The sequence below is a fragment of the Phacochoerus africanus genome, chromosome 15 (genome assembly GCF_016906955.1).
Source record: "Phacochoerus africanus isolate WHEZ1 chromosome 15, ROS_Pafr_v1, whole genome shotgun sequence".
Taxonomy (NCBI): Eukaryota; Metazoa; Chordata; class Mammalia; order Artiodactyla; family Suidae; genus Phacochoerus; species Phacochoerus africanus.
In genome coordinates this window covers 54,891,316-54,919,171 of record NC_062558.1, presented here as the reverse complement: position 1 = coordinate 54,919,171, position 27,856 = coordinate 54,891,316, and the positions used below count along the sequence as shown (strand labels likewise).

Genomic DNA, 27,856 nt, shown 5'->3' with positions numbered 1-27,856 from the left:
AAGTCCAGAAATAAATGCTAGAGAGGGTGTGGAGAAAAGGGAACCCTCTTACACTGTTGGTGGGAATGTTAATTAGTACAACCACTGTGGAGAACAGTATGGAGGTACCTCAGAAAACTAAACATAGAACTACCATATGACCCAGCAACCTCACTCTTGGGCATCTATCTGGACAAAACTTTCCTTGAAAAAGACACAAGCACACATATGTTCATTGCAGCACTATTCACAATAGCCAAGACATGGAAACAACCTAATTGTCCATTGACAGATGATGGATGGAACTAGAGACTCTCATACTGAGTGAAGTAAGTCAGAAAAAGAAATACCGTATGATATCACTTATAACTGGAATCTAATATATGGCACAAATGAACCTTTCCACAGAAAAGAAAATCATGGACTTGGAGAATAGACTTGTGGTTGCCAAGCGGGAGGGGAATGGAGTGTTAGGGATTGGGAGCTTGGGGTTAATAGATGCTAACTATTGCCTTTGGAATGGATTAACAATGAGATCCCGCTGTGAACTATAGATATTTACAACGCAGCACGACAATGGGAGAAAAAATTTATGTATACATATATGTGTAACTGGGTTCCCATGCTGTACAGTGGGAAAAAAAAAGTGTGTTGGGAGAAGTAACAATAAAAAATAAATAAATAAATAAAAACTACTGCTGATACTTAAGCATACACAAAAAAGTTACAGGTTTTTGCCTGTTTTCACTTGGTATTTAATTCACTGGCATCATAAGAAGAATTGAAATCCTAGATTTTTTTTCTGAAGTCTAGGAGTTCTCCTACTGGTGTGGGGTCACCATTGTCAAGTGACTGTGAGGTAAGGGATTGAGAATGTAAATCATACAAATTCTTGCAGATGAGCAGTAATCTCATGAAAATCACTTCAGCACAGGTCCCTAGGGAAATTTCCTACAGAAAATGACTTCCTTTCATTGAAAAGGTTTGAGGTTTGAAGTCATATGAATTTCAAAATCTAATGTCGCCAGTGCTCTATTGATTTACTCAGGTTACTGGTGTATCTCTTTTAGATGGATATGCAGAAATCCAATTCAAACTGGTTCAAGCCAGATTAAAGGAGGCATATGTTGTGGACCCGTGCAATTGCAAGGTCCAGGGTAGGTTTAGATTCAAGCATGGCCGTTTCCAGGGGTCCAAATGATGATGTTGCGACAGAGCCCCTTGTTTCTTGGCTCTGCTTTCTTCTTGATTGGCTTCCTCTGCAGGCTGATTGTTTCCATGAGGGAACAAGAAGGTCACCAGCAGCTCCAGGCCCACATCCTAGTGCTGAAATTAGCTCTGAGACTGGCAGAAAGAAAGACGAGACTTCTCCTTCCTAAGAGTTGCATTGCTGAGATTGGGTCAAGTTCCACTGACTTGTGTCAGATCATTAGGTAGGTGGCAGGTCCTAGTCATATGTGTGCCGCCTGCCCCTTAGAGGGGAGGTAAGGCAGACTCAGCTCTGTTCAGATCACCTGGCTTGAGAGTCTGGGGGCAGGAAGTCCCTCCAAAGAGGAGTATCAAGATGTCTCACTGCAAGGGCCAGCCGGGACAAGGGTGTCCAGGCAGCAGGTTGCCCCTCTCTTCTGCATAAATGTTGCCATCCATTTGCCTTCATGCACAAGGTGGTATTTAGAAATTTAGAAAAAGTCATCTTTCCACATTTAGTGCTTCTAGTCTGATTCCACAGGTTCAAATGGAGACTCCTTTTTTGCAAAGCCATTGATATAGCAAATCCTTTTTAAAAACTGATTTTTAGGAGTTCCTGTCATGGCTCAATGGGAACGAACCTGACCATGAGGATGCTGGTTTGACTCCTGGCCTCACTCAGTGGGTTAAGGGTCTGGCGTTGCCACAAATTGTGGCATAGGTTATAGATGCAGCTTGGATGCAATGCTGCTGTGGTTGTGGTGTAGGCTGGCAGCTACATCTCCCATTCGACCCCTAGCCTGGGAACTTCTCTATGCCACGGGTGCAGCCCTAAAAAGCAAAAAACAAAACCAAACCAAACCAAACAAAAAACAATTGTTTGGATACTAATTTGGGTTCTTAACCCATTGAGCCACAATGGGAATTTCCAGCAAAGCCTTTTCTAAGTACGTTTGCCTCAGAAAAACATCAATGGATTCGTGGTTTTATTTTAAAAATAATTTCTAACCATTCATTGTTTTATGTTTTAGCAGCACTTGTTAAAGATAATTTATGTTTGTATTATGACCGACCTCGTTTGAGGTCCCTTTGGTTCTGTTGAAATGTCTCTCTTTGGACTTTGGAGCTTGGTCGGGGCAGAGCTCACCACACACTGAGCAGCCGCATGAGACATTTCTACATAGGCTTCTATAGGCAAATATGCACTTGTTCATGTGGAAATAAAATTCAGCTCTCTTCCCATATTTGTATATTTGTCAGGGTCTTACAATAGTAAGGATGTAGGGTGAGCATGTGCAGGGAAAGTTCATTTCCATTACAACACATAAATAGCTGGAGATCACAGAACTGTCAAAAACAAGCTTTTTAGGAGTTCCTGTTGTGGCTCAGTGGTCACAAACCCAATTAATATCCATGAGGTTGTGTGTTCGATCCTTGGCCTTGCTCCGTGGGTTAAGGAGCTGGCATTGCCATGAGCTGTGGTATAGGTTGCAGATATGGCTTGGATCCCATGTTGCTGTGGCTGTGGTGTAGGCTGGTAGCTGCAACTGTGATTCAGCCTCTAGCCTGGAACTTTCCATAGGCTGCAGGTGCGGCCCTAAAAAGACAAACAAACAAAGCAAAACAAACGAGCCTTCTGCAAATGTAGACTCAGTTTGATGTAAATTGAGTTTTCCATGATGTATCAAAGTGGGAAGAGAAACTCAACAAAGATAGCATTCTGAAAGGACAGTGCTGATTAGAGAAACTCTGTAGACTCATTTTAATTTGGGAAATCTCTGTCTCCTCATGGACTCTAAACAGTTTTATCAGTCATCAGTTGTTGAACATCTGCTTTGATTGTAGAATTGGCCTTAATCTAAAGTCACCTTGTGCCCTGAGTGTTGTAATGTTTTCTTTCCTGGTCCTACTGCTTTGTCGTGCCAATTGACCCCTTCTATGCCAGCAGCATTATAGAATAATTGTTAATTCTGTTCATTGTTAGGCAGGTATATTTGCTTTTTGGACAGTTGCATTTTTTTTCTGAAATATTGTAATCCTCACATAACATTGATAACTTCTTACTTATTTTGAAAGTAATTGAAACTCCCTCTACTTTCATGTCTTTTTGACTTGGTTGTTTGCAGCTTTTGTCTTCTTATGTATTTGATTTTGGTTCTTGCTCAGAAATAGGTTTACACATGATGATTTTTACTTTTTAAATGTTTTTAACAGTTTGATTCAGTGATGTAATGACCACTAGGTTAATTTATAAATTCAGCCAAGCAATGGACAATTTAAAATACTTGATTATCAATTTTAATGTGAGGTGAATAAAAGTTTTGCCCTTGTTATATTTCTTTGAGCCTCTGTGTTATTATGTAAGTGATTATTGGTATGAATTGAAAGATACCTTTTTGAATTTTATCCCATCTGGGACTGGCACTGGTTTAAATGTTGCTTTTTATCTATTTTTTATTTTAATGTGGAAGAAGGAATGTTTAAATAGTTCATAGTTTATCATAAGAATTCTATAGCAATTGTATTTCTTGATTTTTCTATGAATTGTTTGAGAATAAGGGAAATGAGAAGGCCTTCAAGACCATAAAATAGCACAGGAAAAGGAAGCAGTTGAGCGCCTAAAAAAACTAATTATTTCTATCAAGTCAGCTTTGTAGCTCCGGCTCCACTTTTCTTGTCATTTCCTTTGGCTATGCAGGTTTAAATCACACAGGCTTTCATGCTCAGGGCGCCACCCATTCATTGCAGAAGGGTTCCCATCAGGGGTAATCTTTAATAAAAGATGTAGTTATGGAAACTCCAGGGTGAAGGAAACGTTAGAAAACAGGCCCACTCAGATGTCATGGAACCTTCAAGGTGCTGGTTGGTTGGAAGCTTCATTGTGTTCAACTGCACGGGAGACTTCCTGTTTCCAAAGTTGACTAGGACAAGGAACTCCCATGACAGCTTAATAATAAGCTGCCCCTTGCTGGCCATTGTAGATGAGTCAGGACTGCGCTGCGCCGTGGGAGGAACAGACAAAAGAGAAAAGTTCTACAGGACAAAGATCCTCTTGACGGGGTATGTAGGTAACTGGAGAAAGGTACATAGAACCTTGTGGCAGTGGAGGGCAGAGAGGACTGTTTCGAGAGGATTACTACTGCTGGTTATGATAAAGGCAAAGATAGAAACCAGAAAGACTCCAGGATATCTTAGGTGAGTCTTAAATTTGAAAAGTTACAGTGTAACTAACATAAGGAGAGGGTGAGCAAAAATTTGGAGGTTCCCATGGTATTCCCAAAATCTCGACTATAAATCATTATGCTTAGGGGTCTTCACAGTATCTGATTAGAATCATAAAAGGTGATACCTAACTAAAAAAAATCCATTTATCTCAAAAGAGAAATACTGTTTTCAATTGAGTTTTGGTCCCAATTTGATTAAATCATCTTTGGCCAAGATATTTTCAACAAGAACTGGGGTGATGTTATCTAGGTTTTTATTTTCCCTCATCAGTAATCATCCAGAAAATGCCAGGCAGGAAATTCCTTCTTTCTTAATTCATAAGAAACTTAGTTCTTTCTTGTAATATAGTCTTTATACCTTCTGATTGCTAGGAAGAGAGAGAAAAAGATGTTTTAATGTAAGTGCATATTTGCTCTAAGTGACATATAAAGCAATGAAGGAGTGAACCTAATTTTCATAATAAGACTCAAGAAAATAGAGTCGTGACACTATTTTAACATTGAGAGATTTCTGAAAAATCCAATTTGGATTTTAAAAGACATACAAGGATGGCTAGACATTGAATGTCCTCTTAGATATTTTTTTAATCTAAAGAATTAAAAAGTTGTTGAAATAAACATCCTTCATAGGCTGTCAGAAACCAGTGGAATTTAAAATGCCAGTTTCCCTCTGGATGAAATTTTTGATGAGTGCTTTTGGAAGGTTAGTGATTTCTTTGTCCAGATGAACTGCAGTTTATGCATTTCTCGTAGTGGATATATATCCTTTTATATTTTCTTTTAAGCTTTATATTGCTTAATCCAGTGTGTGTCTTTTCTTGATAATATTGACCTAGTACAAGGTTCTCTTGGATGATCAAGTCTTAGTTGATTTGCCATGCTCCCGAAACTGTGTATGACCTTGTTTCTGACCTCTGTTTCTAGTCCAAGTTACCAGTTACATGGTTGTTGATAGTAGCCAACTAGTATATGGTACTTCATAGTTTGCAAAGGACTTCATGTTTCATTTAATTTAATCTTTATAATAACCATATGTTATAGCTAAGGGTAGAGTTTTCTTTTTAATGAATAAGATAACCAAGTCTCACAGTAGCGGATTATTCCAAGGTTAACCAGCTAGAAAGTGAGAGAATTGCTCTTTTAACTCATGTTGACAGGAGTTTTGTTGGTTTTTAAAATTTGTGTCTTTTAATTCATCTGCTCATCCATCAAACATTTATTGAACATCTATTATATCCTGAGTATGATGGCTGACACAAGTGCAGCATGAATGAGACATCATCCTTGTCCTTGGGGAATGTAGTCTAGGAAAAGAAAGACAAAAGCTGAAAGTATGATAGATGTGTGAATCACAGTCCTGAAGAGGAAGTCCATCAGTCTACTTCATGATTTACAGAGTAATTTATACTTTGTCTCTACAGAAGGACACTTTTTTAGGTGATTGTAACAGCTTTTCCTAATGTACCTTAAGTTGTACTGGAACGAATTGAACTGGATAGCAGGCAGAGAAGAGATTTAGAGAAGTCTGTTGCATTAAAAGGTAGATTTAACAGATCTACACTACTGTATATAAAATAGATAAACAATAAGGACCTACTGTATAGCATGGGGAACTATATTCAATATCAATAATGGAAAAGAATCTGAAAAATTGATATAATCTGAATCACTTTGCTAAATTCTGAAACATTGTAAATTAACTATACCTCAATTTAAATATTTTTAAAAGGTAGCCATAAAGGCACAGCAGGAGGCCATGATGACACTCCCAATGTGGTTCATCCATACTCTGTCTGCATCTTGATCTTTTTTCTGTCATTGTGCAGTATTACACGTTTAGTATAATCAGTTATTTTTCTGTTTTCTCTCCCCAGTGGGCTCTAATACTTGATGTGCCACATCCAACCTGTGTCCACATCCACACTTGCGTTTTATTCTTTCTACTCAGCCATTATCTTTCTTCTCCCATTTTTAAATTATAATACCACATATTTCTGTAGTATTTTATTTTTTAATTGTAATCAATTGTTATTTCCCCAATACATTTTTTTTTATACCATACAGCATGGTGACCCAGTTACACGTACATGTACATATTCTTTTTTCTCACCTTATCATGCTCCGTTGTAAGTGTCTAGACATAGTTCCCAGTGCTACACTGCAGGATCTCATTGCTAATCCATTCCAAACGCAATAGTCTGCATCTTTTAACCTCAAATTCCCAGTCCATCCCACTCCTTCTCCCCCCCCCCCTTGGAAACCACAAGTCTATTCTCCAAGTCCATGACTTTCTTTTCTGTGGAAAGGTTCATTTGTGCCATATGTTAGATTCCAGATACAAGTGATATCATATGGTATTTGTCTTTTTCTTTCTGACTTACTTCACTCAGTATGAGAGTCTCTAGTTCCATCCATGTTGCTGCAAATGTTATTTTGTTCTTTTTATGGCTGAGTAGTATTCCATTGTGTATCTATACCACATCTTTGAAATCCAGTCACCTGTCGATGGACATTTGGGTTGTTTCCATGTCTTGGCTATTGTGAATAGAGCTGCAGTGAAGATGCAGGTGCATGTGTCTTTTTAAAGGAAAGTTTTGTCTGGATATATGTCCATGAGTGGGGTTGCTGGGTCATATGGTAGTTCTATGTATAGTTTTCTAAGGTACTTCCATGCTGTTCCAGACATATCTCCAGCTGCCTCCTTGAGATCTCCTTTGGATCAAAGTCATTACAAACCTAATTTTTCCAAACTTGCCTTCCACGTGCCCCTCCCCTGCTGCAAATTGCTTCCCCTCAGTGTTCCTCATTTCAGTACTTGGTACCAGCATTTAACCAGGTGTTCAGGCTTGAAACCTTAAAATCATTCTTTTCTAGCTCTAGCCCATATCCTGTCAACTCTTACTTTTAACTTATGTCCAGATTCTGACCACTTTCCAACAGACAGCACCCTTATGGAAACCCCCATCATCTTTTACTTAGTAACCTCTCAGTTAATATATGTGCTCCCAACTTCACAGCCAGAGTGATTATTTTAAAGTGGAAATGATGCTGAAAAAAAAATCATTATACAAATTAACAAAAAAATAAAGTGGAAATGAGTCACATCACTCCTCTGCTCATCACCCTCCATGGCTCCCATCATACTTGGACCAAACTCCAGATTCCTTTCTCATGGCCTCCAACCCCCTCTAGCTCTAGCCCCGGTAAGTCTCTGACCTCGTTTCTTTTACTCATCCCCCAGAACCTCACCCTTCCTGGAAATCACCAGATCGTTTCCCAGTGCAGGGGTTTCTGTGTTTGCTGCGCTCCCTTCTTGTAACATTCCACATGATCAGTCTCAAATTTATTCTGATATTTGTCCATTGTCCTCTCATCAGAGAGACTGATTCTGACCAGCCCATTATATAATCTCCTTCATGATTCTTGATAACTTTGACCTTGTCCATTTGTATTCTTGGCTATTACTGCTCTTGGATGTTAAATTTTATGACTATTCATTTACTTATTATCTTCTCCTTGAGTCTAAGCTCCATGGGTACAAGAACTTGTTCTGCTGTGTTGGTGGTCATGTCTTGAGTGAGTGAGTGAGTGAAACTTACTCCTCACAAAAATAGGACTGATGAAGTAACAATTGCTACTGATCTTTTATATTTTGGGCACCCTTTCCTGGCAAGTTTGTCTATATTATATTCTTTTTAAATTTTATTTGAAGTATAATTGATTGACAGTGTTGTGTTAATTTCTGCTATACAGCAAAGTGATTCACTTATACATATGCATATATTCTTTTTATATTCTTTTCCATTATTGTTTATAGTAAATCTTACATTCCTTTTTTTTTAATCTTTAGGGCCACACCCGTGGCATATGGAGGTTTCCAGGCTAGGGGTCTAATTGGAGCTACAGCTACTGGCCTACACCACAGCCACAGCAACTCGGGATCTGAGCCGCATCTACGACCTACACCACAGCTCACGGCAATGCCAGATCCTTAACCCACTGAGCGAGGCCAAGGATCAAACCCACAACCTCATGCTTTATAGTCGAATTCGTTTCTGCTGTGCCACAACTGGAACTGCGTATATTCTTGATTAATTTAATCTCTCACAACAACCTTGAAAGTTAGGTGTTATCTCATAGATGAAAATACTGACAATAACAGGGATTAGTAAAAGGAGAGCTGGACAGTTGGGATTTAAATTGAGTGAATTTACCCTAAAAGTAATGCTTTCCACTTAATTCACATTATTCAGTGCTATAATATTGATAGTTATGTAGATGGACAAGTTATTATTATTATATAATTTATTATACACATATATTTAGGATTCTATTCTTATCTAAAACTTATTATTATATATCTTCTACCTAATAGATGAAAATATTGAGGATACAGTGATAAGTGAGGAATTCCCGCTATGGTGCAATGGGACCAATGGCATCTTGGGAGCTCTGGCGCATGGGTTCATTTCTGGGCCTAGTGCTGTGGTTTAAGGATCTGGCATTGCTGCAGTTATGGCTTGGGTCCCAACTACAGCTCAGATCTGATCCCTGGTCCAGGAACCCCATATGCCACAGGGTAGCCAACAAAGGAAACAAACAAAAAGGTGATAAGTGAATTGCCTGGGATAACAGCTAGGAAGTGTTGAACACGGGTTTCAGATCCTGGCTTTCTGATTGGATTTCAGGGGCTTTTGTTGCACAACTACAAGATTTCTTGTGTTTCTCTGGGTATCTTTCATGTTTTCCATCCATTATATTTGACCCCTTGTAAACTGGCATTTTTGAGCTCAACACTAAGCTTTTCAAAAGCTGGCCCTGCTATTTGGATCATGATTTTGCTTCATGTACAAAGTAACCTTTTGGTGATCTTTATAATTCTTGTGTTAAGCTGAGTGAGAACCACAGAAAAGGTGAAATTTGCTGTTTTGCTTGTATTCGCTTTCTAGGTGCAGATGTACAACCTGAATTCTTCTCCGAAATAGTTTAATGCTCAGGTGCAATTTGTTGGTTCATTGATTCATTCCCAGGTCAGAGTAAAGCACTCAGCTGAAATATTTAGAGATAGTATGAAAGGTGAGGTGATTTATTGAAAGCCTGTGAAAATATGGAAGTTTGGTGCTGGATGGTAATCTCCATTTTAACTAGAGAATTACATTTCTAATTAGCAGGAACAAAATTTAATAGGTTTGCCAATGACAGAAATAAATTGGAGGCCGAAATTGCAAACTCACATTTCATCATGTTTTCAAAAACAAGTCTATGAATCCATAGTCAAATGTTCTGTCTATACTTTTTTTTTTTTTGCTTTTAAGGGCCACACCTGTGTCATATGGAAGTTCCCAGCCTAGGGGTTGAATTGGAGCTACAGCTGTTGGCCTACACCACAGCCACAGCAACATGGGATCTACACCACAGCTCACAGCAACGCTGGATCCCTGATCCACTAAGTGAGGCCAGGGACTGAACCTGCATCCTCATGGATACTAGTCGGCTTCATTTCCACTGTGCTACTATGGTAACTCCCTGTCCCTACATTTTGAGCTATGAAACCCTTGCATAAACTTGTAAGTGAGGAGATACATATCAAAAACATATCCCAGAAATAAGATTAAAATAATTTCTATAAATAATATTATTTCATACTCTGCTATTGTTGAAAATTGTTTGATGTTTATTTTCTTAGAGGTGGTATACTATATATCTTTCCAGGCAGCTGCTGTTTATTTTTTGATTAGTCTTAAAAATTTATCCTTGTGCTTGCAGTAATAGAAAAAATACACTTGCTGAAGGTCATAGACTTGTACCTGTAACAGAGGGAGCAAGAGAGAGAGTGTCTATCATTTATCTACCTACCTACCTATCTGAATGTAATACAGAAGTATCCTAAGGAGTCTGAAATCACTTTATTTTGAAATAAAGAGTTTTTGATATATAGATTCAGATCTTGAAAATTGCCTCTAAAATTACTTCTCTATCTTTTCTTGGCTTTTCTGCATTCTTCCTTAGCATACCAGTTTTTCATTATCCTTCCTTAAAATGTTGTGATGATTCATACGCAGTTGTTTTCTCATGAAGACTTCAACATGGTCTATGCCATCTGAGTCTGGTGTGCATCTTTGGGAACCTCTACTGCTTTCCCCCAGGTCTCTGCTGTTCTGCAGAGAGAAGGATGACTTTGAATGTTCTAAAGTGTGCATGCCATCTCAACCAACATATGCTCTATCATATATGCATATTTTTATACTCAAACATGGATCTCATTTGCTCTGCAGGGAGGAAGAGGATGACTCTGAATGTTCTAAAATGCACCTGCATCTCAACCAAAATATGATCTCTCATATATACACATTTTTATACTTAAATATGGGTCTGATCTGCTCTGCATCACTACTATATATTTCAGAATAAAATGATTAAATACACTGAATTTTGCATAGAAGCATAATATGTCAAAAACAGCTTGTACAATAGGTAAGACTCTCTGGTGTAATTGCAGAATGACTCCTGGGAGTTACCCATCTGGCACTCGTTTGGTCTCTTAATACTTTATACCTGAGCATCAACCAGGTGACAGGGAGATGTTATTGAATATTAATTACTCTGCTTGTCTCAGGGTTCGATGTTAATGCTTTATGTGCAAACACGAGTGCTAGTTTTCCTTACTAGCTGTTTCCGTGATTGTCTTCCATGGTGTAGATATGAGAAAGTCAGAATGACAGTCTCATACTCAGCCCATATATTAAGATGAGTTTTAACAGATTTGTCTTTATTTACAAAGCCATCTTCAATACCAAGTAAGAAATTGAGATCCTTTCAGGGCTGGAAACACAGGTGTGGATTTTATACATGCCACTTTCTAAGTGGAAAAGAGAAAACGATCCATTTATGTTGACATTACTATTGGTGACTGTGTCTACCAACCCTAATCTCTATTACCCGTGAAACAGACACTGAGAATGTCCGAAATATGTTTAGTCTTTCTAGATCTGAGTTTTTACTTGCAGGTCAAATTCTCTCATGATGAAGATGAAATTAAATGCTTGAGTTTTATAAGCTGCTTCCACTGTTATTCTACATATAACCTCCTATGTTGTCCAGGATGTATTAAGCTCTTCATTTTCCTTTTTTTTTTTTTTTTTTTGTCTTTTTAGGGCCACATCTGTGGCATGTGGAGGTTCCTAGGCTAGGGTTCCGAGCTATAGCTACAGGCCTACACCACAGCCGCAGTAACACCAGATCAAAGCTGTGTCTGCAACCTACAGCACAGCTCAGAGCAACACCGGGTCATTAACCCACTGAGCAAGGCCAGGGAATCGAACCTGCGTCCTCATGGACAGATTCATTTCTGCTGAGCCGCAATGGGAACTCCTCTTTGTTTTCCTTTATTTATTTATTTATTTATTTATTTATTTATCGTCTTTTTTTTTTTGCCATTTCTTGGGCCGCTCCCGCGGCATATGGAGTTTCCCAGGCTAGGGGTCTAATCGGAGCTGTAGCTGCCAGCCTGTGCCAGAGCCACAGCAACGCGGGATCCATGCTGCGTCTGCAACCTACACCACAGCTCCCGGCAACACCAGATCCTAACCCACTGAGCAAGGGCAGGGACTGAGCCCGCAACCTCATGGTTCCTAGTCGAATTCATTAACCACTGCGCCACGACGGGAACTCTTGTTTTCCTTTATTTAAAAAAAAAAAAAGTCCAATTAAAAAAATCACAACTGTTAAAATATTTCAGAAACTTATTTTTCTTTTTTTTTGTCTTTTTTTTTTGCCTTTTCTAGGGCCACTCCCACGGCATATGGAGATTCCCAGGCTAGGGTTCTAATTGGAGCTGCAGCCGCCAGCCCACACCACCGTCACAGCAACGCGGGATCCGAGCCACGTCTGCAACCTACACCAGAGCTCACGGCAACACTGGATCCTTAACTCACTGAGCAAGGCCAGGGACTGAACCCACAACATCATGGTTCTTAGTCGGATTCGCCAACCACTGTCACAACGGGAACTCCGAAACTTATTTTCAAGGATTTATAACCTAAGAACAAAGACGTTTCCTCATCTCATAGTCTCTGGGAAGTGTTTTTTTTTTTTTTTTTTTTTTTCCTTCCTTACTACTGTCTATTAAGAAATACAGTTTGCCATCACAAAGTTGTTGGTTATATTTATGGGGGCAGTTTCAACATTTTTTTACATGTTTTGAAATAAAATTTCACTAGTGAATAGATGAGATATATCATATCATGATATTTCATGTAGTCTTATGAATACATGAGTCCTGACCTACCTCAGTTCTTCTCTAGTTGGAATTAGATTGTGGGATTGTATCTGCCTCCATAAATCATTTGTATGCTATGTAGTTGTGCTGTTTAATATACCAGTGTGTGTGTGTGTGTGCACACGTGTGTGTGTGTGTGTGTGTGTGTGTGTGTGTGTGTGTGTGTGTGTGTGTGTGGCTTTCCTGTGGTGCTTTAGCAGCCCTCCTACATGGTCTACATGCAGAGGGAGGAGCAGCCAGCCAGGTGGGTAGAACTCTATTCCCTGACAGTGTTTAGAATTGCCTGTACATGGTGATAATAGAAAGAAGACCAACTCTTAATGGGTTTGTTTGGGTGTTGAAGCGCCCTGCAGAGAGGGTCACCTTCTTGCCTACCCCTGGGGCCATGACCCCCAGCCCTCTTGGTTCACTGCCACTCCTGTTTCCTGGGTTTTAGGGTAACAAGATAAACTTGGGAATGTGGTAATTGAAAGCAAGGTGCTCTATTGAATTCTTTTATCAAATATTTTAATGAGTTCCAAAGGATATGGCAGATGTTAATACATTCATTCTTTCTACAGTAGCCTGGTAATATACATTTAAACTAGTATTTTTCCCTCTCTAAAATGAAAGTTTAAAAAGTCCCTTCCTCCTCTTTTATCCATATTGATCTCTGTCTTCTACTCTGCCTTTCTCTGCCCTTTCTTAAAAATCCATTCAGTAGCACTACTTTGGACAGCCCTTTCTCAGCGTAAATTTTAATTATTGACTCGATTTTAATTACCTACCAGTGATACAGCCAACCTTCTCTTTCTCATCTCCCCCTTGTCTACTGTTCCAACATTCAAAGAAATTTGCTTGTTATTTTATGTAAGTTTGGTTTTCATAGGATTTTCATTTGGTTTTTATTTTGAACACAATTCAGTCTGCCTATAGTAACTTTATTCACTTTATCTGTAGCCACATCATTAAAAACATACTCGATAAAAGGAAAGCAGAGGATTAGTCAGTTTGAGGGTAGATTTCTCCATTTCCCCAGCCAGACTGTTAGTACAGTGATTTTTTTATTATTATGAGAGGCAGCACAGAATAGTGATTAGGATTCTGGGTTACAGCAGTCAGGTGGACCTAGATCTAAATTGCATTGATCCACTTATGGGTAACCATGGGCAAATGATTTACTCTCACAGTGCCTCTATCTCTCACCTGTAAGGTAACCATAAGCATAGCACTCATAAGTATAATAATGGTACCTTACTCATAGAGCTCATCATTTATTCATTGTCTGTTCGGTCCGGATGCTGTGCTCTGTGTTGGGTAGAAGCTGATAAACAGAACTGACGTGGACATTCCCTTAATGTGTCATTAAGGGACAGCACCTGGGACAGAGGTGCCAACTGGCTGTTGGCTCCCCCCAGGGAGGAGGTAGTTCTAGCATGTAACACATGGTAACTCCTTTCCCTTTGAAAGGCATGGAAAGAATTCATTTATTGTTTTCTTCTTGAGATGTCCTTTATGAATAACTACTCTGTGCTGGGTCCTAGGAATACGGCATAAACAAGGTAGATAAAGTCTTCATGGGAGTTCCCGTCATGACTCAGTGGTTAAAGAATCTGACTAGGAATCGTGAGGTTGTAGGTTCGATCCCTGACCTTGCTCAGTGGGTTAAGGATCCAGTGTTGCTGTGAGCTGTGGTGTAGGTCGCAGACGCAGCACGGATCCGGCATTGCTGTGGCTGTGGTGTAGGCAGCTATAGCTCCAATTAGACCCCTAGCCTGGGACCCTCCATATGCCACAGGAGTGGCCCAAGAAATGGCAAAAAGACAAAAAAAAAAGTCTTCATGGAATGTACATACTTGGAGAAAAGGATAGTTAAATAAAGCCGTTAGAGGGTGTGGTCCATGTTATAAAGGAACAAGAGTGAGGCTGGGATGGGGATAAGGAGAGAAAAAGACCATAAGGTAAGACCTCAAGAATGGGAAGGAGAAGGCTTTGCAAAGGTCCCATGGAAGAACATTTCTGGCAAAGGGAAAACAAGCAAAGGACTCAAGACGGAAAAGGGCTTTCTGCATTTGAGGAACCCCAAAGTCACATCAATATCTGGATTGTAACAAGCAAAATGGAGAAAGATGCGAGAGACTATAGCAGAGGTAGGAGGAAATAGATCATGTGGGGACTGGTGGACCATGAGAAGGTGAGTTACACGAGGCCTGGCATGTTGGAGGGCAGGTAAAAGGAATACAGTTAGTAGATAGAAATACCAAAGATGGTGCCCACGCATCTGATTTTAATTACTTTGGCTACTTACGGAGATAAGGAACTATGGGGGTGGCAACAATGGGGGGAATTAAAGAAAGATTTACGTTTTGGGCATGCTAAGTTGTAAGGAGAGTATACACGTATGAAATATCATTATTTCTGGCTCCTCATAAGAATAAGGCTTTATTCTTGTTTTATGTTTCTGTTTTTTTCTGTGACATTTAAGAAAGGCTCTGGTGGACTTGCCACTGTAGCTCAGCAGGTTATGAACCCAAGTAGCATCCATGAGGATGTAGGTTGGATCTCTGGCCTCGCTTAGTGGGTTAAGGATCTGGTATTGCCATGAGCTGTGGTGTAGGTAGCAGATGCAGCTCGGATTTGGTGTGGCTGTGGCTGGCAGCTGCAGCTTCAATTTAATCCCTAGCCTGCCTGTGCAGCCCTAAAAATAAAAATTGAAAAGAAGAAGGAGAAAAAGAAGAATAAAGGCTCTGGAGAAGTTTCCAGCTTTTATTGGTGTTAAGTCTTAGCTGGCAGCTAAAATCTCAGTGCTGCCTGCCTGTGAGGGGACCAGAAGAATCTGACTTTGGTCAGGTGGTTGGTGACTGTAAAATTGTTGGGGAACCCAAAGGCTTTATTTAGGGCTTATTGGTACAGTAAATTTACTCCATGCTGATGGAGTTCCTGATTTAGTGTACTAAAGATGAAAGAGGTAAATTTCTTCTTTCTGAGAGGTGTGATCTTTTCTACTAAACAAGGACTAGAAAGACGTGGATACACTGTTTACATAGTCAGAGGAAGCATTCTGCCTTCTCCCTGATGTTTGCATAGCTGCCTCTTATGACTCTGGGAAGTTAAGTGAGCGGTCTGATGTCTTGATCATTTCTGATATTTGGGTGTTTCTCTCGGGCTCCCCTTCAGCTGACACTACTCAGGCATGTGGCTGATGCTGTCCTCAGAGCCCATAAATTCTTCCATGCTTAATAGTCATCAGCACAGAGCAACTTCTATAGCTGTATTATGAGTAAAAAAGACTTTACTGTGATCTCACATATTTTTTCCAGTGGAATGTACCATGATTTATTAACTGTGAACTATTGCATAAAGTGCAAACTTTGCTGCTGGTTCTTCAGTCTGTGAATCCCTATCAAATACCAGATAACACTATGATCAATGACCAATCTCTTCACTTCTTTCAAAGTCTGTGGTGATTGGTCACTGCACATCTGTCCTTTGTCACACACACAGACAGCGAATGTGTGGTGTTACTTCCTTGATGAAGGCCTGGGGCATTTTATGCAAATGGATACATGGGAATTGGCTAACAAAGATGGAGGTGCAGTAAGAAAATGAAGAGTAGTGATGCTGGAAATGAAATGCCAGTTGAACATAAATGGAGTTGTAGAAGCAGTGTCTGAGTATGGGAGTGTGAACCTGTGGCTGCTTGAGAAAGGAGCGATGGGCAGCCAGAGAATGGAGTGGAGGTGAGCTTATTGACATGAATGAAGCAAACGGTTGTGACAAAAGGATGAAGAAGTCCCAGAATGGAGTTCCCATTGTGGTGCAGCAGAAACGAATCTGACTAGGAATCATGAGGGTTCGATCCCTGGTCTCGCTCAGTGGGTTACGGATCCGATGTTGCCATGAGCTGTGGTGCTGGTCATAGACATGGCTTGGATCTGGCGTGGCTGTGGTGTAGGCCCATGACTTAGCTCCGATTGGACCCCTAGCCTAGGAACCTACACATGTTGCAGGTGCAGCCCTAAAAAAAAAAAAAAGAAAAAAAAAGAAAAAAGTCCCAGAGGAAGTGAAAGTGGCAGAAAATTCACATTGAAGAACTCTTAGAGGCATTCCATGACATTGAAAATGCTAGAGAATTAGAGAATGGTCCACATGTAGGGATATGACCATTCACCAAGGCATTTGACGATATGCTCATTCTATGGGAAAGTTAAAATGAGAAGGATAAGGCATGTGCTGTTCAAACTGCTCTTAGTAAGTGTGTTTTTTGTTTGTTTGTTAATTTTTAGTTGCACTCATGGCTTATAGAAGTTCCAGGGCCAGGGATTGAACCCTAGCCACAGCATTGACAATGCTGAGTCATTACCTGTTAGAACACCAGGGAACTCCTCTTAATAAGTGTTTTACAAAGAAATAAACACTTGAATTATCAATGTTTCTAGTATAATGATAGCATACTAAACAAATATTAGTTTCACTCTTTTCATTTTACACCTGATAGTAGAGAGAGTTTTTAATGTTCAGACAAGAAATTTTAAAGGTCAAGGAATAATTCATATACAATTTTCCCCAAAGTTGCTTATTTGCCTGTTTTTTTTTTTTATTAGAGTATAGTTGATTTCCAGTATTGTGTCAATTTCTGCTGTACAGCATAGTGACCCAACCATGCGATTGGGCATAGTTCCCTGTGCTTTACAGTAGGACCTCATTGCTTATCCATTCTAAATGTAATAGTTTGCATTTACCGTCCCCACATTCCCTGTCCATCCCACTCCCTCTGCCCCACTCCGCTGGCAACCACAAGTCTACTCTCCATGTCTGTGATCTGTTTTTGTTTTGTAGGTAGGATCATTTAAGACACATTTTACATTCCACATATGTGATGCCATGTGGTATTTGTCTTTCTCTTTCTGACTTACTTCACTTACTAAGAGAATCTCTTGTTGCATCCATGTTGTTGCAAATGGCATTATTTTGTCCTTTTTGTGGCTGAGTAGTATTCCATTATCTATATGTACCACATCTTAATCCATTCATCTGTTGATGGACATTTAGGTTGTTTCTATGCCTTGACTATTGTGAGTAATGCTTCTATGAACATAGGGGGCATGTATCTTTTTGAATCAATGTTTTGTCCAGATATATGCCCAGAAGTGGGATAGTTGGATCATATGGTTGCATGGTCATATTTATGGTCCTGTGCTAATGTGTAGACTGAGGACTGCCTTATTTTTTAAATGAGTAAATACAGACTCAGTGTGAGGCCACAAATATGGGCTGCTTTGCTTTGAATTGCCTCAGCTCACTTGCTCTGAGAAATCCATCTTTGCTATAAGAAAACAAAATAGTATAGTTAAGACTTTGGCCATATGCCAGAAGAGTTAGACGTGGTAATGGAATAAATGAGATAAACTTGGACCATTTATCACAATTCCTGAAATGTAGGAGGCCCTCAATCAAAGCACAGTGTATCCAGACTGGACCATTTCTCTCCAGCTCCACTGTTAATGCTCTGGTCTCAGTTATCATCACATCCCCTGAATGGTTGCACTGATTCCCACTAGGTCACCCCACTTCTTCCTTGCCTCCCTGCAGCTGTGATTAGTTCATGGCACAGGCTCCCCAGTCCCTCCATAAAAGCCAAAGGTCTGACACTGAGCTCAGGGCCTTTCTTGATCTGGCTCCGTTATCTCTGACCTCATGTCTCACCATCCTCTGCCTGGCTGACTTGACTCTAGCTGCAGTGACATCCTCTCTGTTTCTTGAACATGCCAAGGACTCTTCTCCCTGCCAGGCTTTCACTGGCCTTCGGCTGGAACGCTCATTCTGCATATACTCACACAGCTAATTCCCCTTCCTGCTTCAAGTCTTGGCCTCTTTGAAGCCTGACAGTTCTGTTCATAATTTCAGCCTCCCTTACCACAGCAGCACTGTGATCTCCTAATCCCATTTCATTTTTAAAAAACATACTTTCCCCTTTAACATAATTTGCAAATTTATTGGGTTTTTTTTTTTTTTTTGCCTCTCTCTTCCCTTCCAGAATGTAAGCCTAATAAATTCAGGGATCTTTGATTATTTAGTAAATTGTCTCAAGAGCTTAGAACATTCCCTAGCATATATTATGTCCTCAGAAAATCTTTTAAGTGATAAATCAATGTTTGAAAGAAGCTGTTGATGCTGTTATGTGATAATTATTTTCCATCTTGTACTATTCCAGAAGACTTGGCAGCTTTTGGTATAGAAATGATGCCTTATTTACTTATCACAAAATTGCCTGGAATGCATTATTGTAGTGCTGGCTTTCCCCTTATAAATAATTGATCTCTATGCTAAAGAGCTTAAGGTCACATGAAAAATACGGGAGCATTTAACAAAGGAAGTCAAGCCAGCATATACCTATGGCGCATTTACTCTGTGTGGTGGTCTAAATTGGATGGTGATCTGAGTCTCTTGGGTTTTCATTAGACACCTGGTTTTCCTGAGATTTAATTTGACCTGCTTGACAGACAGCAGTGGGTACAATGCAGATGGTGAAGCTTGTTGGAGCTAACTTGTAGGAAAGGTATCAATATTGTAACTGAAGGAGAGAACCAGTTACAAAACGTCCAAACCTGAATAAACATTTTGAAAGACAAGCTGGATAGGAATCTAAGGAAAGTACCTGGTGTGATGTGAGGGACTTTTTAATGACCCGAGTTATTAAGAGCATTTTTTGACTTTTCAAGAGAGTGGTGGGCTAAGTAGCTTACATTGTATATGAAAAGAATTGTAATCCAAGATTTCTTATGTTTATGTGGAAATAGGGACAGAATGAAGGACTAGATCACTTTTTGTCCGGTGATCCAATTGAGTTTTATATCGATGCTATGGATACTTACAGTGCGTTACAATTTTTTCATGGATTAATAGAATCTGTGATTTTTTCCTCCAGTATTGCCCTATTTCTTGGTGCATGTAACTGTGAAATTACTTATCAGGATCATACAATACTCACTTTAATTAGAGATTAAATAGGATCTCATCTTGACAGTCCTAACTAGCAACTCCTCTGTCAGCATGGCAGCACGTGTTTCTGAGTAATCACAAAGTGGATTATGATAATCATTTATTGTGTGTGTTATATTTGCCAGGTACATGATTAGACACTGTACTCTCATAATTACATAAATGAATATATAGTGACAGCTAGGGAAAGTGAGGGAAGGAAAATATTACTATAGGAACACAAAAGAGAGGAATTGCATAGCCTGGTGGGTCACGGAGGACCTCCATCTGAAGATGCTTGAACTGAGATTTGAAAGATGTTTGTGTCTTATCTAGAGAATGGAGAATGGGATTAGTGGTATGTGCAGATGTCCTTTGGCAGCATAGGAGTGGAAGAGGGTTGGTTGGAGGAGACGATAGGCTGGTATAGACCATGTAGTAAAAGGATTTAAGCCAGTGAACAGTAAAGTGCAGCTGAATATGTGTCCTCAAGAGTGGAGGGGGTTTGCAGGGTCTAAACAAGAAACTATTCCATGGATTTTGAAGATGTCTAAACAAGAGATGATGGTAGCTAGGGTGGTGAGAAACTGATGGATTTGAAAGACACATTGATGGAGTAGACTTCATAGGACTTGGTGACTGTAAGCTGGGTATCACTCTTACTTAAGCACTGTCATTTATCGAATTGTTGATGAAGTTCCTTCTAAAAGTTTTCTTGTAATTTATTTTGTTCAGAATTTATAAAGGTTAAGAACTTGGTTTCTTCAAATTCGTTTTATACAGTAGGGGTAGATATAGTTTCGGGTGTTTCCAGAAATGGCAAGATGTTAGTAGCTTTTTATCATGCTAGTCATTCATGGTTATTTAATGAACAGAATTTGAAATTTAAAAAATTGAACTAGCAACATAAACACCATTCATTTTGGTAGCATTTTGGTTATGGAATGTGATTTCTTATGAATTAAAAGTTTTTGTTCTAGGTATTAGGCATAAGACATAGGAACTCAAAAAGTATACTAAAAGGTGGTGAGTATTTAAGGGTGATTTTAGTTTTTAAGGGCTAAGCCACATCAGTGGCACATGTGACCAATATATGAAGGCAAGAAATCAGAGTTAGGTATCTGGATCTGAGGGCCTGGGTAGCAGTGACTAATTCAGAAGAAGCTTTATAACCCTCAAAAGACATATTTTAATATATTCTTATTTTTATTTTTTATGTATTTTTTTCCTTTTTAGGGCCACACCTGTGGCATATTCACAGGGTAGGTGTTGAATCAGAGCTGCAGCTGCAGGCCTATACCATAGCCAAAGCAACACCAGATCTGAGCTGTGTCTGCAATATATACCACAGCTCATGGCCATGCTGGATCCTTAACCCGCTGAGCGAGTCCAGGAATCAAACCCGCATCCTCATGGATACTAGCTGGGTTTATAACCACTGAGCTTCAATGGGAATTCCCAGTATATTCTTATTGTTATGCTACTTGGGCAGTGTTATTTAACTCCGTGGATTTCATCAGTATAAGCCAGTGTTTAGTTTTTCTTTTTGAATTGTAAAATAGGTTTTGTGTGTGTGTGAGTGTGTATGTGTGTGTGCGAGTGTGTACATGTGTGTGTGTGTATGTTTAGCAGTATCTTACACATGTGTGTTTGTGTTGACAGTAACCAGATTTAGCGCACATGAGTTATAATAATTAAAAATAAATCTACTTGGAATTCCCACTGTGGTACAGTGGGTTAAGAATCTAACTCAGCAGATAGGTTCACTGCAGAGACATAGATTCTATCACTGGTCCAGCACTGTGAGTTAAAGGATCTGGCATTACTACAGCTGTGGTGTAGGTCACAGCTGCAGCTCGGATTCAGCCCCTGGCTCAGAAATTCCCATATGCCATGGATGTGGAGATATATATATATATATATATATATATATATATACATATATATTTATATATATATAAATAAAACAGCAAAGCTACTTTGCAAAATTTTGCAAATGCATAGTCAGTAAGCTGTAAAACCACAGTGGTTCTGGAGAAAAACTGTGCTTTGAGATGAAGGATGGGTTAATTAAAGGGAACTGGCAGGTGTTTGTGACTTGGTGTTTGGTCCATCAGTGCTCAGTATATTTTACCTAGTGTCAAAAAGGACCTCTTTGCCTACTGGAATGTCAGATAAAAATAGCTTCCAGATAAACCGGGACTAGTCTAATAAGTATGTCAGTCTGGGTACCATCAGTCAAAGTTGGATCATGATTGAATGTTGTAGTCACAGCCTCACTTGGTGGTGGTGGTGGCAGAGCTCCCTGAACTCAGTGTGGCTTCATGGCCAAGTGCTCCATCACACAATGTCGAGACACTAGATTGGAGGGAAACTGCAAAGTGAGTTAGTTTTATTACTTTAATAGAGTAGTTCACTACATTTTTTTGTTTGTTTCTTTCCCTTATATGGTTGGTTTGTACCACATATCAATGAGCAACTCTACATGTGCTCTCATTTCTGGTTGTGTCCAAGGTACACAGACTTACTTTAATATTCAGCTGTTATTGATTGCCTCCGAACTCTTATAAAAAGATTTTTCACATCTTTTCTGGGATCTGTATCCTTTCTGGGCCCATTCTGGACCCCCCTCATACTTGAACGCTTATTAGAAATGCAGAATCTTTGCAGCGATGTGGATGAACATGGAGATTATTGTACTAAGTGAAGTAAGTCAGACAGAGAAAGGCAAATATGTGATATCTCTTACATGTGGAAACTTAAGAAATGATACAAATGAACTTATTTTCAAAAAAGAGATAGACTCACAGACATAGAAAACAAACCTATGGTTACCAAAGGGGAAAGGAGGGGAGAGGGATAAATTAGAAGTTTGGAATAAATGTATACACACCACTGTGTAAAAACAGGTAACCAACAAGGATCTATTGTATAGCACAGGAAACTACATTCAATATCTTATAACAACCTACAATGGAAAAAAAGAAACTGAAAAAGGAGTGGGCCCTGGTGGCCTGGGTTCATTCCCTTGTCTGGGAACTAAAGTTCCCACATCAGTCTGCTGTGTACCAAGGCCAAAAAAAAAAAAAATCTGAAAAGGAATTTATATGTAATGTGTATATGCATATATGTATCTCAGTCACTTGAAACTAACACACCATTGTAATCAACTATAAGTCAAAAAAAAAAAAAAGAAATGCAGAATACACCTGAGACCTTGCATTTTATGAAGACCTACAAGAGAGAGGATGCATGTTAAAGATGAAGAAGTATTTATCTAGATAACAAGTATAGTAACAATCATTGGAACCTCTGGAAGCAGTGTGGGGCTGAGGGCCTTTACATTCACATAAATTAGGTTTAATGATCAGTTTCTGGAAATAAGTTTGATCAGCCCTCTGTGAGGATCAAGGTGCTTTGGGCTTCATTTTCTTCATCTATATGTGTGTGGATAGTCTGTATATTCCAGGGATATTGTAAGGATTCAATAAATTAATACCAGGACTGGCAAATACTATGTATATTTGTACTATGGTACTATAAATGACATATATATATATATATATATATATATATATATATAGTACCATAGAACAAATACTATATATACAGTATAGATATATAGTATATATATATACACACACGCGGTTCTAATACTATGTATATATAAAACACTATATATATATATATATATGTACAGACACTATATGTATGTATGTATGTATGTATATAATACCCTAGTACAAATACTATATATATATAGTACTTGTGTATAGTATTTTCTATATATATATATATGTATGTATGTATATAATACCCTAGTACAAATACTATATATATATATATATATATATATATATATATATATATATGGTATTTGTGTATAGTATTATATATATATAGTACCATAGAGCAAATACTATGCAAAATAGTACCATGGTTCAAATACTATGTATAGATAGTATATATATATATAGTGGGCCTCCTCTTCCCGGGGGTCTTACTGGGTAATACCCTGCCCTGTACCCTGCTGTTTTCTCTTATTCTTGTTCCTAAAATGTCTTTAATTAGTACATTAGAATCATTATTTATTAACTGGTATTTAGATAGTCTCCAGTATCCAGAAGAGCCTGCCATACCCAAGAGTGTAGTTAACCTACCAGAGTTAGCTCCATAGCGTAAGTGAGCAGTGATAGTAAAAGGCTGTAGCATTTGATCAGACATCGAGCACATCAGTGCAAGTCAGTTTTTTGTTATTACCTACTTAGAAAACACAATTACCTTTGATCTTGCAAGTTATACAAGCTACAAAGATGCTTCATTATTTTTTATTATAGCCATTCTGAACATGAATTAATATTCAGATGTACTCATTATGTGAAAATAATGTTATTTTTTTTAAGCAGTTGACTTAAAAAATGTAACAATTGAATACTCCCTGGAAATTAATGAGCACCTGGGGGGATAGTTGGAAGGTAATTATTAAGAAATTGGACTTGGCTGTGACTGGTGCTATGAACTACCTATTAGGTATTTATTGCTGCTGTCACTTAGGAAAAAAAGCAAATACATAGTGTGATAAGCATTTTTAAATTAGAGCTGCACTTTTTTGATTGATGTAGTGTATTCTTCAGATGAACCCCAAAGGTTTGTTTTTGCTTTTAAATATTTATTACATCTCATCACCTCCACCCTACAGTTGTACCATGATGAGGGCCTTCTAGGATATACTTATACACCTCTTCACTCTGATGTTAATCAAGAGGGTCAAAGAGTATATTTGGTTGTTGTTTTTTAACTACTCTGTTAAGTGTTCTGTTTCTTTGAGGTTGAAATGTCAAAATATAAATGGTTGGACTTTTTAGGCATTTGCCACTTAGAACCTGTGAAAGTGAGATGCTTTGTTAAGAAAATAATGATATCTTCCATTTATTGTTGATATGGCACCTTTTGTATGTCAGTCACTGTGTGATTTCTTTGGTCTCAGTTCCTTTGTCAGTCTGTTGGTGGCAGAGCTGGGGTAGGCACCCAGCTATTGCTAGTTCTGAAGCCCTTGCTTCTTGCTGTGCCTTTGCTGTCTGTACTGAGTCAACTCTTGCACCATTTTTCCTTTGTGTAGTTTTCCTGTAATCTTGCTTAATGAATTGATTGGAAATCAAGTATTGGATTTCAGAGGATGGAACTAACAGATCACCTCTCTGTCCATTTTTAAACAATCTAAAATTGTTTTCAAGATGATCAAGTCACCAGTGTGTGGTTGAACTACAATGAATTTCTGGGTTGACTTGAACCCATAAGTTCTGTTATTGACCCGATTTTCTGTGTCAGTTTTGGGATGGTGTGATGGTGTGTGTGTTATCTGCTAGTAGAATCTATTCTATTCTTGATGATACTTAATGTCCTAGGAATATGACAGAGCATTTCTTGGTAATTTTGATGATTAAAATAATGTATAAAATCTTTTATTTTACCATTTTCCATGCAGTCGCCTCTGGGGATCAGTAATGGTAGTGAAAAAACTGGTGATTGCCTTGTGTGGCAGTAACTTTCCCCTATTCCACCTACCCAGTTGTCTTCCCCCCCCCCAAATAAAAGGACCCCAGGAATTGATTCTCTGGCTTTGGAGGGGATCACTTGTTCTTACATTCTTTTTTCCCTGATTTTAAAATGCACTAAAAAAACAGTCTTCTAGGTCTGATTTAGACTGTCCAGGTCATGCTAAATCTCACTTTTCTCTCTCTTTTTCTCTTTCAGGATGATGAAGTGGTACTGCAGTGTACCGCAACCATCCAGAAAGAACAACAAAAACTATGTTTGGCAGCAGAAGGATTTGGCAACAGACTCTGCTTCTTGGAGTCCACTTCGAATTCCAAGGTGGGATAAAGCGTTTTCAGGCTATTCAAATATTCAGGTTTTACCAGTGGCAGTGAAGTTATTCACAGGCACCCTGCTAATTTTCTATGGAACATGAAAACTAGGAAATAGGAAAAAAAATTCACTATTCATTAAGAAAATTTTCAGCTGAGTCCCTGCTCTTTGCCAATACTCAGGTGCGATTGTTGACAGGACTGGACAAAGTCCTTGCCCCTGTAATGTTTACATCCTAGTGGAAAAGTAAGTATGTAAATAAGCGCTGTAATTTCATAGCTGAAGAGGGCTGAGAAGAAAAGCAGAGTAACAGGGTGGAGAATGGTGCAGGACAAACTCACTCTTTCACAAAGGACTTTGAGGGAAGGCCTTTTTGAGACAGAGACATTTGAGCAGCATGAAGTGAGGCAACAGGACTAAGTTCTTGACCATTCCAGAAAGAGGACCCAAGCAATGCAAGGGTTTATTAGGAAAGGGCCTTCAGTGAGTTTAAGGAAGAACCAGTAGGCTCGAGCACTGTGAATGGGGGCGCTAGTGAGGGAAGGTGAAGGGCCGGGCCTTGATTAGTGGTTGAGGTTTTTCCCTAGGCGAAAGGGAGGCCAATAAGTCAGGTGAGTGATGCACTTTGATTTAGTCTTTAAAAGATTGTTTTGATTCTTCTCTGGATCAGAGGATGTAGAAGCAGGGAGAACAGGTGGATGGTAACTGCAGGGTGACTGCTGGGTGTTCACATGAGAAGCAGTGGTGGTGGGGAAACGTGGGTGGATTGGGAATATACATGGAGGATTTAGAGCATGTGTGGAGAGATTAGATTTAGCATAGAAGCAAGGAAAGAGAGGATGTGGAGATGTCTGTGGGGATAGAAAATTAACAGGAAAATAGTCAATAATCTTTTGCATGGTACCTTTTAGTTTTACAGAGTCCTTTGATATGTATGATCTCATTTAATTGTCACAGTAGAAGTATGTATTATCACTGTTACATTCACTGTATACTTGAGGACTTGGAGGGCTAGTAGGGGGAAGGTACAAGACCAAACATTTCATGTGATTGAAACATCAGTGTTGGCAATGGCTTTTCATGCTTAATGCAGGTGGTACATCAGAAGTAGTCCCAATCTGTGAAGGTGGCCAGACCATCACAGCCTGTGCCCTGATACAAGCTGCAAGTCCACGAGGGCCTACCTGCCTTGCAGCACAGCTCCATACCAGGGTGGGGGTGGCTGAAGGGAGAGATCAACTGCAAGGATGAAGAAGGCTTGGACACGAAGCAGTGTCTGAGCAAGGCGAGGGCAGCTATTACTGGCACTTACCCAGGTGAAGCATCAGTTGTGGAAAGACAACTTTCTAAACATCTATGGTTTGCAGCGAAAACAGTTCTAAGAGGAAAGTTTATAATGATATTTAAGTAAATAAGATACGCCTCAAATAAACAACCTAATGTACTCCCTAAAGTAGTTAGAAAAAGAAGAATAAAGCCCCAAATCAGAAGAAGAAAGGAAATAATAAAGATCAGAGAGCAAATAAATGAAATAGACAAAAAAAAAAACAGTAGAAAAGATCATTGAAATCATGAGTGATTTTTGGAAAAGATAATAAAATTGATAAGGTTTTAGACAAGGTTATCAAAAAAGAGGCAGTGGATTCAAATAAATGAAATAAGAAATGAAAGGGAATAATTAACAAACAATATTATAGACATAGAGAAAATCATAAAAGAATACTATGAATGGTTATTTACTATCAAATTGAACAAGTTAGAAGAAATGAACAATAATCTAGAAATATGCAAATGTTACAGACTGAATCAACAGTAGGCGTGCAACCTGAATGTACCAAACACTACTAGTGAAAATTAATTTGTAATAAAAAACCTCCCATCAAACAAAAGTCCAGGACAAAATAGTTTCACCAGGGAACTATCAAAGACATTAAGAGCAGCTAATACCTGTCCTTCTCAAACTATTCCAAAAACTGGATAGGACAGAACACTCCTAAATTAATTCTGTTTGACCACTATTACTCTGATACCAAAGCTGATAAAAGATGCTACAAGAAAAAAAATTATAGGCAAATACCTTTGATGAATATAGAGGTCAAAATCTTAAATAAATTACTAGAAAACTGAATATAGAAATATATAAAAAGGATCATATACCATGACCAAATGTGATTTATTCCAGGGATGCAAGAATGGTTCATTATTCATAAATCAATCAATGCAATATATCATATTAACAAAAGGAAGGCTAAAAATCACATGATCTTCTCAACAGCTGAAGAAAAAGCATTTGATAAAGTTCAGCTTCCATGATAAAAACTCTCATCAAAGTTGGTATAGAGGGAACTTATCTTAGCAT

The 27,856-nt window shown here is 38.8% G+C and overlaps 1 protein-coding gene across 1 annotated transcript in view; it reads left to right on the top strand.

The window, feature by feature from the left end:
• Positions 1-27,856, top strand: part of RYR2 (ryanodine receptor 2) — a 775,249-nt gene that overhangs the window by 200,471 nt on the left and 546,922 nt on the right. Inside the window, exon 2 of the mRNA XM_047762364.1 lies at positions 25,384-25,503. Within this exon, the coding sequence (XP_047618320.1) occupies positions 25,384-25,503 (120 nt within the window). The remainder of the gene's footprint in view (positions 1-25,383; positions 25,504-27,856) is intronic.